Consider the following 16,852-nt stretch of genomic DNA (forward strand, 5'->3'; position numbering starts at 1 on the left):
TCCTCACCTATGGTCATGAGAGTTGGGTAATGACTGAAAGAATGCAGACACGAATCCAAGCGGCTGAAATGAGGTTCCTTCGAGGGGTTGCGGGGCTGACGAAACTCGACAGAGTCAGAAGCTCTGCAATTCAGGAAACCCTCAATACTCAACCGCTGCTTCTCCGTGTTGAGAGATCACAGTTACGCTGGTACGGGCACCTGGTCAGAATGCCACAAGAGAGGCTCCCTCAGCAGGCCCTCTTTGCCAAGGCCAAGGACTCACTGGATAGATTATATCCAAAACCTTGGGTGGACACGTTTGGGAATCCCACCAGAACACCTGAGCTTGGTGGCAGAGGATCGTGACCATTGGAAGTTCCTCTTGCAGCTGTTGCCCCCACAACCCAATTAGGAAGAGTGGGCCTTGAAGATGTATGTATGTATTATGGTCATCATCTGGAGTATACACATATATATACAGAGACAAGCTAAATTACATTTTACACAGTATGCTGAAGAGACAATTATTATTATTATTTGTGACAATTCCAAGGATCATCATGGGAGGACACCTACTGTACAACTCTCTGTCTCCACTACTACACAGAACCTCTACTACCAATCACCCACATCAACATCATTTACTGCCCACAACCACCACCACCACCACTAGTATTTTTTGTCTGTAAATTGCGTGTGTTCTGAAGGTTCATTGTGTTCAATGATTTGATCAACGGTTATTCTACTGGCTTGACCTCTAGTGAAAATAAAATAAAATTACAATAAGTAAATATAATAAATTAACTACATCAAAGCCGTATCCTACTTAAGGCAGCATCAGAGAAACATTCTTTCATATAGATAGTTTTGTTACAGTAAAAATGATGTCCTAATTTAACATGATAATTGTTATATTAGATTTAAGATCCTGGATTATCTATGGTCCTATTTATAATTAACTCTTAGGGAGAAAGGTTAAGTGGAAGGCACATAATCCCAAGAATATGTGCCTTTCATATTCTTGGGATTTTTAGACCATCATTATTGTTAAGAATAGGGCGGTTGATAAGAATCTCACAGGCCTCATTTTGGTGTGATGTAAACAACAGGTGCTTTTCCAGTCAATTCTATGAGGACATGATCAGAAAGACCACCTTGACCATAGTTATTAAAAGTTTATTTTTTGCTTGGTTAGACTATAATAAATTTAGTTTAATCCTTTATCCAAGTGTGAGCAAACAAAGCTTGCTCCTGAAAATATCTTCAGGACTGGAGTAAGGGTACAACACCGGGCAACTCGTAGCAAGGTGGACCAAGCTAACATCACTCCTATCTCAGTATCTCCCATAATGCAAAACACATCTCCTTGCGGATATGTATAATGTCATATCCGCAAGGAGATGTGTGGGCCTTGATAATACATACATACATCAAAGAATAGGGCGGTTGATAAGAATCTCACAGGCCTCATTTTGGTGTGATGTAAACAACAGGTGCTTTTCCAGTCAATTCTATGAGGACATGATCAGAAAGACCACCTTGACCATAGTTATTAAAAGTTTATTTTTTGCTTGGTTAGACTATAATAAATTTAGTTTAATCCTTTATCCAAGTGTGAGCAAACAAAGCTTGCTCCTGAAAATATCTTCAGGACTGGAGTAAGGGTACAATGCCGGGCAACTCGTAGCAAGGTGGACCAAGCTAACATCACTCCTATCTCAGTATCTCCCATAATGCAAAACACATCTCCTTGCGGATATGTATAATGTCATGAATCAAGGGAAGGGCCACTACCCAGACTAGTTTTGACCTTTATTGAGGTCTCTTCAGTGGAAGCCAGGCCCAGAAGTGGAGATACCAGGCAGAAGCAATGGCAAGGTCATCTTTACCTATAGGAGTTGCCAAACGGTGTGCCACCTTTTTATTAAATCACTCTGGAGAAAGATGTTGAAAGTTTATTTTTCACTTGGTTAGACTATAATAAATTTAGTTTAATCCTTTATCCAAGTGTGAGCAAACAAAGTTTTCACCTGAAAATATCTTCAGGACTGGGGTAAGGTAGTACAACACTGGGTAACTCGTAGAAGAGATTAAAAGAGACCTCAATAAAGGTCGAAACTAGTCTGGGTAGTGGCCCTTCCCTTAATGCATAACATTATACATATCCGCAAGGAGATGTGTTTTGCATTATGGGAGATACTGAGATAGGAGTGATGTTAGCTTGGTCCACCTTTGCTACGAGTTTCCTGTGTGTTGTACTACCTTACCCTAGTCCTGAAGATATTTTCAGGTGCAAACTCTGTTTGCTCACACTTGGATAAAGGATTAAACTAAATTTATTATAGTTATTATATTTAATGTGTTGTTTATGTTCCTTTTTTCTGATAGGAATTGCATCCTATTTCCCCTATATAGGGCAAATTACAGGTGCAATGAACACCCACTCCAGGGTGGGCCAGTGGAGAGAGTGGATCCTTAGATGAGTTGAGTAAGTTCTTTAAGGAGGTTTAAAAGGTAGCTTTAAGGTTGTATTTTTGTAGCGTTCTGTTTATTTTGTCTGATATCCCTTTAATGTATGGAATGGTTACAGTTTTATTGTAGTCTAGTTTATTTTTGTTTTTAAGTGAGGTCTTGTACAGAATTTTGTTGATAATATTTTGGCTGTAACAAATTTTAGGAAGGTATTGCTGATAACTTTTAATTCATCTTTAAGTGCTTGTTCGTTGGAGAAAATCTTCAAAGCCCTCTTTTTAGTGTATTAATGACCCCTAATTTTTCTGTTGGGTGGTAGGAGTTTATGTGTATATATTGGCCAGTATGTGTCAGTTTTCAGTAAAGAATGAAGGAAAAACTGACAGAAGGAAGACGGAAAGTGTATTCTGCTTTTCAATCTCAATTGTGAATTGTATGCATTTGTGTTGTTTGTTTAGGTGGCTGAAGAAAAGTGTTTAATGTCTGGCAGCCATGGGGCCAGATAACAAAAACATTGTCAATGTATCTAAGCTAGACTTTGGGTTTTAAAGGAGAGGAATCTAGAGCACGTTGATCAAAATGTTCCATGTAAAAATTAGCAATAGGGGAATAATGGTGAGCCCATGGCTGTGCCTTCTTTTTTTTTTTTGGTAGAAAGTATTTTGCCACACAAAATAGCTAGAATGTAGTACATGAGCAAAAAGAGCACTGTGATATTGGGAGGGAATTTGTCCTCCCAATCCTTTAATAGAAGGATTGTGTCACTGATTGGGACATTTGTGAAGAGGGAAGAGTTTATATTTATTAGTCAAAACTGACTAATAAATATGGAGAAAGAATATGGAAGGGAGAGGTGATGTTGGAGCAGGTGGGTCAAATGGTGTTTGAAGAATGCAGTATCTGAATGTACACCTAGAGTAAAAAGGATAAATCAGGTAGGAATTAGATGGATAAATAGATTCATTAAGCAGAAGTTATTACACACAAAGAAAAGGTAAGAAAAGAGAAAAAAAAAGCACAAAGAAAAGTGTGAAGGGTGAATTTAAAGATTGAATGACTATGGAAGGATGACTTTAAAAAAGTGGTGATGGTGGAGAGCTAACAGAATCAAACCAAATAGCTGAATTACTGAGTGAGCATTTTGCATGTCTGTACCATCTAGGTGGTGAAATTGCAATGCCAGATATGACACTGACAGATAGGAGAATAGAGGTGGAAGAAATAGAGGTGCTAAAAATATATTGCAGAACTTCAACATGAACACAGCCATGGGATTAGATGGCATACTGGCTGTATATTACGAAGATTGTGCAAGGGTATTACCAGCTCTTCTGAACAAGCCATTTAATTTCAGCCTCAGTACTGGGAAGGTACTAATGGAGTGGAAAGAGCATGAAACAGTCTGAATGTATAATTGAGGCTCCAAGACTATAGTAGCAAATTATATGCCAATCAGAATCTCAGGAGTGATGGTTAAGGTATCAAAGAAATTGGTGAAAGAGAGAATTCAGGACAGGGACAACATGGTTTTGTGAAGGGTAGGTTTTGCTTTAGTAATTTGCTTACTTTTTATATTCAAGTATATAATGGAGTCGGATAAGGAAAATGGCTACTCAGTGATATTGCTAGAATTTGCAAAAGATTTGACAAGATTCCCCATAGAACTATGTTCCATAAATTGGAATAAATGGGGATATGAATGTGATGATTTAAAATAGAGTGTGGCTGATAGACAGATATCAAAGAGTAGTTTATGGTAAAGTTAAGTCTAGGAGATGGTAAGTGACCAATGGTGTACCAATATGGTCCTCTGTTGTTTAATTTGTAGATCAACAATACACAAATTGATTTGAAGGAAGTATTCAGTTGGTTTTCTGATGTTACAAAACTGGGCAGAGTGATTTGATGAGAATTCATTGAGCATTTTAAATAAATGTTCTAAAGAACTGATAGAACAATTAATGTGGTCATTCAATAAAAGTATTATTGAAGATTTATATCCCTCAATAACTTCTACAAGACATTTTGAACCGTTGGGAGAATGCTCAGCAAATAGAATGCTTCCAAAGGGTAGAATAAAAGTGGCATAGATGAGGCCATTCTTGAAGTTCTGCAAGGGATTGCTGAGCAAGGTGGAGAGAAACAGGTTCTGCATGAAGAGCAGTGAGTGCATGAAATACATTGCCTGAGTGTATGGTGAGTGTCAGACATTACATCAATAATTTTAAGTAAGGTAAAATTGCCTTTGTGAGACCTAGAGAGGACCTTCTATAATGATGTTGAAAGTTAAGTTTTCACTTGGTTAGACTATAATAAATTTAGTTTAATCCTTTATCCAAGTGTGAGCAAACAAAGTTTGCACCTGAAAGTATCTTCAGGACTGGGGTAAGGTGGTACAGCACCGGGCAACTCATTGCAAAGGTGGAGCAAGCTAACATCACTCCTATCTCAGTATCTCCCATAATGCAAAACACATCTTCTTGCGGATATGTATAATGTTATGCATTAAGGGGCATAACATTATTATTATTAATGCATCATTATTATTATTTCTCTAAATCCATAGTAATTTAACAAAAAGGTGGCACACCATTTGGCAACTCCTATAGGTAGAGATGACCTTGCTAATGCTTCTGTCTGGTATCTCCACTTCTGGGCCTTGCTCCCACTGAAGAGACCGCAATAAAGGTCGAAACTAGTCTGGGTAGTGGCCCTTCCCTTAATGCATAACATTATACATATCCACAAGGAGATGTGTTTTACATTATGGGAGATACTGAGATAGGAGGGATGTTAGCTTGCTCCACCTTTGCAATGGGTTGCCTGGTGTTGTACCACCTTACCGCAGTCCTGAAGATACTTTCAGGTGCAAACTTTGTTTGCTCACACTTGGATAACGGATTAAACTAAATTTATTATACTTCTATAACGAGTTTGACTATATGGAGGTCATGTGATGATAATAACAATTACTTAAAACTAACTAACTTAGCCATGCACCTAAAAAAATCAAATTGGAAATTAATCTCATTCCAAACAATGAACCACATGGACTGGCAAAAAATTCTGGGTGTAGGGTGATTAACACATACTTCATCTTATCTGAAATGACAAGAAAGCAATCTTTGCCTGATTACTAAAATGACTACTACTCAAGGAACAGAAACAAACACACAAATAAATATTTTTTTGTATCACTCCCACCCAAGAGTTTGCAAAATCTATAGCAAATAAATCTGAAACTGTTTTTGTGAAACACTGATGTTGATTCTCTACTGTTTCCACAACATCTATTTCATTCCTTCAATATCTAAAATCATCATAACTTGTTATTAACCACTGGTATCTGGGAAAGACAATACTGCATATACCACTTCAAAATTCTGAATGATGAAACTGAAGTTTCATTATTATTCAAATCATGTTTGGAAGCATGTTCTATCTGAATATGTAAATTAAATTATTAAAAATGGACTCGACTCACTTCTCATGCAAATTTATTATTATTATTATTACTATTATTATTATTATTCAGGCCTCCAAGGAGTCAAAAGACTCATCGAGGGAGGTTCTTCCTAAGACATAAAGTCTGTCAAGACTCATCGAGGGGAGGTCCCCCCTGAGAAACACAAAGTCTATCATACCACTCTTTAAACTCACTGACCGTTCTCGCTCCCACCACTCAATCAGGCAATGCATTCCACGGCTCAACCACCCTCCACACAAAGAAACCACTCCTTACCCTCTTGCTCACAGTTTCCTTTCGTAACTTTCAGGGATGGCATCTTGTCATCACTTCTTCCCGCTGTAAAACCAAGCGAAAGAACTCCCCAGTGTCAACCCTGTAACCACCTCTCAACAGTTTAAAAGTCTCAATCATATGACCTCTCCTTCTTCTATCCAGCAAACTCTGCAGTCCACATTCTCTCAGCCGATTCTCATAACTATCCTTGTACAGTCCTGAAACCATCTTTGTCATCCGTCTTTGTATCCTTTCCACAGTTAATTTATCCCCTTCAAATCCTGGGGACCAAATCTGAGAACAATAGTCTAAGTGTGGTCTGATCAGAGACTTATACAATGGAATGATAACCCTCTTATCTCTGCAGGTCAGTGTCCTTCTCATAATAGCAGCAATCCTCTGTGTTACCTTCACCACCTTTGCAATATGTCCCCTAAACTTCAGGTTTCTATCAATCATCAACCCCAGATCTCTTGTCTCCCCAACTTCCTCCAGTATAACTCCTCCCATAGAGTATGCGGTATCCCATCGATGTTTCCCAAACCTCAAGACCTTACATTTTGCTGCATTAAACTGACATCCCCATTCATTTGCCCATCAATCTAGCTTATTTAAATCCTCTTGCAGGGCTACCACTTCTGCACTATTACTAATAATCCTTCCCAGCTTCGCATCATCCGCAAACAACTGAATAACCCCCTGCAATCCACTGGCTATGTCATGGATATAAAGGTTAAACAATATAGGTCCTAGTACTGAGCCCTGTGGGACCGCACTTGTAACCCTCTGCCTCCTGGAAACTGCTCCACCATACACAACTCTCTGATGCATATCAGACAGCCAATCCTGAATCCAGTTGACCAATCTGACATCCAGACCCATGTGCTGCAACTTAAATATCAGCTTATCATGTAGCACCCTGTCAAATGCCTTCGCCAAGTCTAAGAAAATTGCAGTATATGCCTTTCCCTCATCTAATGTTCTTGTAACTTTCTTATAAAAGGCTAGCGTATTGCTAAAACAAGAGCGTCCTTTCACAAATCCATGTTGCTTCTCACAGATAACATTACCCTCATCTGCCCAATGCTGTATACGGTCCCTCACTACTTTCTCCAAGATCTTAACAACTACTGATGACACACAGACTGGTCTATAATTAGACACTTCCAGTCTGTTACCACCCTTATGCAATGGCACTATCTTACCTTCCTTCCATTCCCTGGGCACCTTTTCCAAAGCCAGACTTTCATTGAAAAGCCACGTTAAAGGCACTGTCAATTCCCTAGCACATTCTCGCAAAACTCGTGGTGAAATACCATCCAGTCCCACAGCTTTACTGACATCCAGAGTACTCAGTATCTGAAACACACTCTCCTCCTGTACCTCCAGACCTCGAACCAGTCCTATCCCTCTAGCATTAAAACTGACACCTCTAGGATGAAATACTCCAATAAAGTGTTCATTGAACAATTCCGCTATGTCCTCTGCATCAGTCACTCTATTCCCATTTTTATCCCAATATCATTCTTCCACAGTCATTTCTCCTCCTACTGGCCACATAGCTAAAAAATTCCCTAGGATTTTCTTTGGATCTTAGGGCCAATCTCCTCTCATATTCCAGTTTCGCTTTCCTTACCACATTAGTCACTCTTCTGGCCTGTGTCTTATATTCCTCCTGCATCTCTTCGCCTGTCTCCTTATATCTCTTCCATAGCCTCTTTTTCACATGCAATTCCTGTTTAATTTTGTTTGTCATCCACTTTACTCCAAATTGCATCCTCTTCTTCACTCGTGGTATACAACTTACCATTGCTGATAACAAATATTCTTTCACAATTTTCCACACACTAGTGATATCCCGGCCTTCCAATTCCTCCCTCCATGAAACTTCCCGAAGTTGACGTCTAAGACTATTATAATCACCTGCCTTATAATTCCACATAAGTTCCAGTCTCTTTAATACTCCTACACGTCCATTCATTTTCCAAGTCAACACCATATGGTCACTCTCTCCAACTGGTGGGAGAGCATTCAACTCAGTTATTATCAACTCTTCTGATGCTATAACCAAATCCAAAACTTTTGAACCTCTTGTTCCCTCTGTTACATGTTGCCTAAGACATTTGTCCCTCAAGAATTCTAGAAATTCCATTCCCCTATTGCTACATGCATCTTCCTCTCTCCAATTTATACTACTGAAGTTAAAATCTCCCATAACAATCATTCTTCTTGCACTTGCCAAACTTAGCTGTCTAAACATCTCCTGGTCCCCATCCTCTGTGCTCCTGGGTCTGTAGCAACAACCCACTAAATATCCTGTCTTGCCTACCTCTACCTCACACCATACGCTCTCAAAATCATTTGTCTCACTTCCTTCCGAATTCTCCACTCTTAAAGGGCATAGTTCATCACTTATCATAAGCAGTACCCCAACCACCACGCTTTCCCCTCCTATCCTGACGAAAAATGCTATACCCAGCTACTTCTATTCCTGTTGTTATATCCCCTTCTGTCAACCATGTCTCAGTGATCGCAATAATTTTTGGCCAGGCTGATGCTATCTGCGCCACCAATTCCTCTACCTTATTCCGGATACTCCTGGCATTAGTATAAAGCATATAAATGCCATTGTTTCTATACCCAGCATTATCCCTTCTAGACTCCACTGGGCTCAGTGTTATCTGACATCGTCTCCCTTCTCCCAAGTATCCATTCTCACAAGAGGCCACCCCTGCTATCATCCTCCCTGGGACACACTGACTCGTTCAGAACAGCAATCTCTCCAGATGCCTATGTCCTTCCTCATTCAAATGTAAACGGTCTCTCGCATAATATTCCTCTCTTTCCTCAAATGCACTCCAAGCATCCGCATATACCAATCCTCTCTTGTCACACATTCTCGCTATTATGCCATTCAATATCACCGCTCTTCTGCTCAGCTCATCATTATCATACCTAGGCAACATGCACACTATTTTTCCTCTCTCTGTCTTCTTCCGTACAGTCTCAAGCAAAAATCTCATATCTCTCGCTGCCCGACTTACATTACCACTCAAGTCATTCGTTCCTACCATCATAATCATCTCATCCACCCTTTCACCTCTCTTAATTGCCATAGCCACCCTTTCTTGTTCCTCCTGGCAAACACTCCTCACGCATCCTATCTTGAACACCACGGATCATTGAGTCGCCATACATTATACCTCTTACCATTCCCTCGCTCCTATTGTTTCCATTCTCTCCTCTTCTAGCACTTCCATATCTCTCTCTCATTCCGTCTCTCCTACTGTTTCCATCCTCTCGTCTGTTAGCATTCCCATACCCCTCTCTCATTCCCTCTCTTCTACTGTTTCCATCAGGAAACAGAAAGAAACAGTTATCAAGAAACAGAAAAGTGTAAACATAAAAATTTTTAAATGGCATCCAAATTAAAACAGGTAAGTTGAATTTCAAGTTCAAAGCATTTAGAATTTGTTAGTTTTTGGTAAGAAGTACTTGGTTCAGTTTCTTCATCCAGTCAGCAGATTACCAATTACATATTTGCTTTAATCCTTTATCCAAGTGTCAGCAAACAAAGTTTGCACCTGAAATATTTTCAGGACACTCGTAGTAAAGGTGGTATAAGTTCTGATCACTTGCCTTAGTATCCCATAATGCAAAGCACATATCCTTATGGGATGTAAAATGCTATGCATTATGGAAAGGATCACTACCCAGACCAGTTTTAACCTTTATTGAGGTCTCGTTAGTGTGAGCTAGACCCAGAGGTGGTGATACTAAGGTGGAAGTAATGCAATAATCATATCACCATATAACAGTTGCCAAAAGATGTCAACACCTTATTATTAAAATTCTCTGGATTAGAGATAGCTGATGGAAGTTTTTTCACTTGGCTATGTTACCAATTACATATTTGGTTTAATTCTTTATCCAAGTATCAGCAAACAAAGTTTGCACCTGAAATATTTTCAGGACTTGGGCAACTCGTGGTAAAGGTGGTATAAGTTCTGATCACTTGCCTTAGTATCTCATAATGCAAAGCACATATCCTTATGGGTACGTAAAATGCTATGCGTTATGAAAAGGATCACTACCTAGAAAAGTTGCCCCAGTCCTGAAAATATTTCAGGTGCAAACTTTGTTTGCTGACACTTGGATAAAGGATTAAACCAAATATGTAATTGGTAACATAGCCAAGTGAAAAAACGTCCATCAACTATCTCTAATCCAGAGTATATTAATAATAAGGTGTTGACATCTTTTGGCAACTAGTATATGGTGATATGACTTTTGCATTACTTCCACCTTAGTATCAACGCCTCTGGGTCTAGCTCCCACTTCTCCATAATGCATAGCATTTTACATACCCATAAGGATATGTGCTTTGCATTATGGGATACTAATGCAAGTGATCAGAACTTATACCACCTTTACCACGAGTTGCCCCAGTCCTGAAAATATTTCAGGCGCAAACTTTGTTTGCTGACACTTGGATAAGGGATTAAACCAAATATGTAATTTGATTTAATCCTTTTTTTTAATCGTTTGGTTTAATCCTTTTGGTAACATAGCCAAGTGAAAAAATTTCCATCAACAGTCAGCAGATTATGTCATAAGAATATGCATTACAATCTGCTATATATATTTTCCATAAATATATATAGCACATAGTACAGATGTTAGAAAAATCAAATACTTACATGCTGAAAGGTTTCTTTGGCATCATTAATTGACTTTACTGGTTCAGCTAGATGATTGCTACAATTCTGAATATCCACACGAACATCACAGTTTGCCAACGAATCAGACAGACCACCTAGAAAATGTTTACAATATTACTGACATATGAACATATATCATTTTGTTTGTTTGTTTATGTATTTATTTTATTGTTCCCCAATTTATACCCGAAAACCTTGATTGTGAATAAGTCTTGGATTCTTCAAAAAGTCTGACAAAGTAGTCAAGGATAAAATTTTGGTTATCTCATATGGCCCAAGTCAAAAATCCCAACTTTACAAATTCATTTAAAAATAATAACAAATAAATAAATAAACAGTCCTAATCTCTTATAGCTACTGGGTACAACTTCTGACCTAAGATTTCACATTACTTACATTGACAATGTACCATAGTAACATCACCTAAAGATAAAAGTGATTTCTAACTTATATTCAAACAACCAAACAAGAAAAATCACATCCCATTACACCACTGTTAAAGATTCACTTCCTAATCTTTAACAAGAAAGCATCAGAAAAATCTTCAATCTGGATACAAATAAGCCTTTTGGTTGAAATGGCATCCCTTGAATTGTGCTAAAACCTTATGCTCAGGAATCTACACCCACTCTGTATTATCTATACAAGCTGTCATGTTCATCAAGCATCTATCTAAAAAATATGAAAGTAAGTCTTTATACAGCCTGTCTCTAAAAATGGAGATAAAATTTAGCCATCAAACTATCATCTCATCATCCTTGCCTCAATCCTCTTGAAAATAATGAAGGCAATTATCAGTCATCTTCTTCACTACCTGAAAATCCATGTAATTAATTAGCATACATACACCAATATGAAGTCCATTACTTGTTTTCCAGAAAAGATCTCCTAGTAACATTAACCATCTTTGGATACAAGCCATAGAAGAGTTTGGAGAAACTCATGACATTTCCAAGGCATTTTATCAGATTAGCACAGAGACCTATTTACCAAGAGGACATGTTATGGTCTTCCTTCTACCCTTTGAAAACTTTTAGTTTTTATAGCCAGCTTCTAAGTTTCCTATAGAGATGAAGGGCTACCTTGTTAGTGAAGAAAATCCTAAATGAAAGATTAACTGTGGTGGAGACCAAAGCAATTTTAATGATGAATTAATTTCCAATAACTGAAAAGTTTACAACCTTCAGTGTGCAGAACTGCTTATAAAAATAAATTTTAAAAATATAAAAGAGAAAATCTCATGTGACTTTTATGAAGTATATGACACATATGCTAAATAAAAACAAATAACTGTCATAAGTTGAAAATAAGAATACTCTGGCAAATATTAAAGCAAAACTCTATTATTTCACCACATAATATACTAATAATGGGAAAAATTACCTTTCACAGTTAATTTACAACAAGTTTCACAGTCTCCATACATATTGTAGGCTTCACATACGTAGAGACCTGCATCTTCAGGGAAGATATCAGCAATGACTAGTGAATGTGTAATACAGTCTGGAGAAATGACATAACGGAAGTCACTACAGTTTTTAATCTCTTGATCATTGTGAACCCACACTACTTCAACAGGAGCAGATCCTATATAAAAAAAGAAAAAATATTTAAATCTGTGCATGCACCCTTAGTAGGAGTCCTATTTGTGTAACTTTTGAATAACTTAAAAATATAGACATTATTATTTTGTGACACCTCCAAGGAATCCAAAGACTCATCGAAAGAGGACACCTACACTACACCACTGTCTCAACCATTTCATCTACCAACTACACTGAACTGCTACTATCATCATCATCATCTACACCAGGATTTTCCAAACTATGTTCTGCGGAATACTGGTGTTCTGCAGAAAGTGAATAAGTGTTCCATGAAACATTATCAAAATTGATATGAGCCTGGAATGAGTTTAAATGCTGCGACAAGTTCAAACATGTTTGAAAATCAGGTGCTCACTTTGCATGTGGATTGTGCTATTAAGGCTCAGGGGCCCGTGGTTGTCAACACCGAAGGTATCTATTCTAGGAAAAATGCAATCACAAGCAAGGTCAATGCGATGCACTGTGGCCCAGCACGCCTATGTACACTGTAGCATTTTTGCAATGAGATACAGCCTGCTTCGCCGATAGTGTGCACTTAGCTTTACATTAAATATGAGACCGATGATACTCGACTCTAACTAAGGTGTTCTGTTAAAATTTCAGGATTTGTGAAGTGTTCCGTCGTAGGGAAAGCTTGAGAAATGCTGATCTACACCAACACCATCTACATTTAGATATGTAAGTATTATTGAAGACAGTATTAAAAGCTGATGAAAGGGAAACTAAGACCAGCATAAAGCATTATTATTACTATTCTTATCCTGAGATTTACATAGAGTCAAAAACTCATCATGGAAGGTCCATACACACATTGTCATACTATACCTTAAATACATTCACATTCTTTGCAGATACCACATTCTCAGGAAATGCATTCCAATCATTCATCACTCTCCATACAAAAAACCTGATTTTCACTCCTTTGCTCACACCCTCAGGTGTGAGCAAAGCTTCCAGGGATGACCTCTTGTTCTCCCACCATTTCTATGAAAAACCTCTTCAATGTTGATTTGATAATAACCCCCTCATCAACTTATAAGTCTCCATCATATCATCCTTCCTCCTTCTATCCACTGGACTATGTAAACTGCATCCTCTCAACCTTATTTTATACTCAACATTACAGACACTAGAAACCACCTTAGTTAATGGCCTATGTACCCTTTCCAATACTTTTTCATCCTTTTGAAAATCAGCCCTCTGCATCATTGCCAAAATTCATTGTGTTGTCCTCATAATTTCTGCAATGTCCTCTAAATTTTAGATCCTTATCCACCATCACCCCAAGTTCTCTTATTTCCTCATCTCCAACAATATATACCTGCCAAGTGTATACTCTACATCCCCTCTTTGTTTTCCAAATTTTAAAATCTTACACTTTGCAATATTGAACTGGCACCTCACTCCTGTGTCCATTCACTCAGTTTATTCAAGTCCTCTTGTAAAGCCACAACATTTGTTCATAGTTCTCATAGTTCTTCCCAACTTGGCATCACCTGCAAACAACTTAATATTCCCATTCAAATTTTCTCCAATATTATTAACATACAGGTTAAGCAGTATGGCTCTAAAACAGACCTTAGAGATACACCCTAGTGACTTTCCTCTTCTGGGATATTGTTCCCCATACAAAACTTGCTGATACCTATTAGACAGCTAATCTCCAATCCACTGCTAATCTAATAGCCAACTCCATTCATTCAACCTATGATGTGGCAATCTATCAAAAGCCTTTGCAAAATTTAAGTATACCACTATGTATTCATCTTCCTCATCCAATGCAGCTGTCACCTTAATGTAATAAGTAGGCAGATTACTACCTTCCTTTAGCAATTCCATGCTTTCCATCAAAGAGAATACCACCAATATTATCCTTATTCTGGATCCTAATTCTCATTAATCTGTCAAACACTTTAACCACAATATCTGACACAGAGATTGGTCTATAATTCTGAGTTCGGTCACCTACTTTATGAAGCAGTATAATCTTGCTGTCCTTCCACTACCTCTGGAACTTGACCCAAAGGAAGACTCATATAAAACAAGTATGCCAATGCAGACGTCGACTCAATGGCACATTCCCTGATAACACATGATGATATACTATATTATCAAGTCCAACCAGTCTTATTAACATCATGTTTACTGAATTCCTAAGAGACCTCTTGTTCACTCACAGTCAGTCTCTCCTCCTTCCTTTCCACTGCTCTCAAACTCAGCACGACATTACATTCACGAGGATAAAATACCTTTATGAACCACTCATTTAATATCTTAACTATATCCAACACTGTAGTTATCCTTTTACCATTTTTTTCGATCAATGTTTATTTTTTCTTTAATCTTTAATTTGAGCCCAGTTCTAAGAAGGCGTCAAGGGATGGAAGTGGGAGAACAAAATTATTCCACTGCATAAAGGAGGCTCCAAATTATATACCAATCAGTATCTCAGGAGTGGTGGTTAAGGTATTGAATAAGTTGATAAAAGACAGAAATTAAGACAGGGTGAAGAGGAATATGTTACTTTATAGGGGGAAACATAGTTTCCTGAAGTGTAGTTCTTGCTTACTTCTTTATAATAAAGGTGACAAATGAGTTATATAAAGCAAATGACTACTCAGAGATCATGGTGGACTTTATGAAGGCATTTGACAAGATTTTCTGCATGGAAATCTGTTGCATAAATTGGCACAAACGAAGATGGATATGAAGCTGGATAAGAGAATGGATGATGGACAGATATATATTAAAAAAAAATACTAGTGGAGTTGACTCCAGGAGAAGGTAGGTGACTAGTGATGTACAAGGGTGGTCTGAAAAGTTCTTGGCCTCGACCATAGATGGCAATGCTATCGGCAAGATTTTTTTTTATAAGTTGGTACATCTGTCATAAGCATCCATGTGAAATTGAAAGTCATTTTATCAAGTAGTTTGTTTTATACAGATGTATGAAGCAAAAGTGTTGTCTGTATCCCTTTGAAATGGATAAAATTGAGTATCGTGCAGATATAAAATTCTTTGTAAAAGAAGGTTTAACACCAACAGAAATTCATTCGAAGTTCATAAAAGTTTATGGCCACTCTTCTCCTGTTTTTGACAATTAAGAAATGGGCTGCCGAGTTTAAATGTGGCCGTACCAGCCTTGAAGATGTTCCACGTGAAGGACGTCCAAAAAGTGTAACAACACCAGAAATCACTGATCAAGTGCATTGATCAATATATGGTATTGGATGACCAGCAGGTCATAGTGCATGAAATTGCTGAGACTATAGACATTTCAAAAGAACCTGTAGGATATATTTTGCATGAAGAATTGCAAATGAAAAAGCTTTGTGCAAGATGGGTGCTGCCATTGTCACAGCAGATCAAAAATGCACTTGCACAAGAATAAAATTGATTTTGTGCATCAATTTATTACTATGGATGAGACTTGGATTCACTATTAAACACCAGAATCCAAACAGCAGTCAAAACAGTGGACAGAAGCTAGTTGTTCAGCAAGAAAGAAGACAAAGTCAATTCCATCAGCAGGAAAGGTCATGGCATTGGTGTTTAGGGATGTTAAAGGCATTTTGTTTATTAATTATATTGAAAAGGGTAAAACAATAACCAGGGAATATTATTCCTATCTTTTAACCAGACTAGATGAAAAAATATGTAAGAAAAGACCTGGTTTGCAGAAGAAAAAAATCATCTTTCATCAGAACAATGCACCTGCCCACAAAGGTGTTTTGGCAATGAGAAAATTAAGGGATCTGCACTATGAATTGTTGGAACATCCACCCTATTCCCCCAGATTTGGCTCCCTCTGACTTCTATCTGTTCCCAAAACTAAAACTCTTCCTCGCTGGTCAGCGTTTTTCTTTGAATCAAGAGGTGATTGCAGCTGTAGAGGGATATTTTACAGATCTTACTGAGAGCCACTACAGGGACGGGATAATGGTGCTGGAGCATCACTGGAATAAATGTCTTAAGGGAGATTATGTTGAAAAATAAAAATAATTTTGAAATTATAAATTTGTTTTTTTATTATTAGGCTCAGAACTTTTCAGACCACCCTCATACATTGCAAGACTGAATACGTGGTACTCATTTAGGCATCAATGATATAGGAAATCATTTGAGGGGAAATATCCAGGATGATGCAAAACTGGGAACAACAATAGTCAGTAAAGATGATGTAGAGATAAAATTCAACTCCTTGTCCATAATATCCCTCCAAATCCCTAGCCTCATTAATTTCATGAAGTTCACTTTTCCATCAATATACAGTACACAACTTGTGATCTCTTCATCCCAAAATGCATAACCTTATGCATGGCCACGTGTAAC

General features: G+C 37.9%; 1 protein-coding gene across 1 annotated transcript in view; it reads right to left on the minus strand.

Moving 5' to 3' along the window:
• The window catches only part of LOC150109561 (myosin light chain kinase, smooth muscle-like), a 184,406-nt gene that overhangs the window by 66,182 nt on the left and 101,372 nt on the right, over positions 1 to 16,852 (minus strand). The window contains exons 8-9 of the mRNA XM_090402656.1: positions 12,300 to 12,503; positions 10,896 to 11,011 (exon numbers count right to left, since the gene is read on the minus strand). Coding sequence (XP_090258782.1) covers positions 10,896 to 11,011; positions 12,300 to 12,503 — 320 coding nt within the window. The remainder of the gene's footprint in view (positions 1 to 10,895; positions 11,012 to 12,299; positions 12,504 to 16,852) is intronic.

Source organism: Typopeltis vanoorti, chromosome 2 (genome assembly GCF_054136105.1).
Source record: "Typopeltis vanoorti isolate ZY-2024b chromosome 2, IOZ_Tvanoo_1.0, whole genome shotgun sequence".
Taxonomy (NCBI): Eukaryota; Metazoa; Arthropoda; class Arachnida; order Uropygi; family Thelyphonidae; genus Typopeltis; species Typopeltis vanoorti.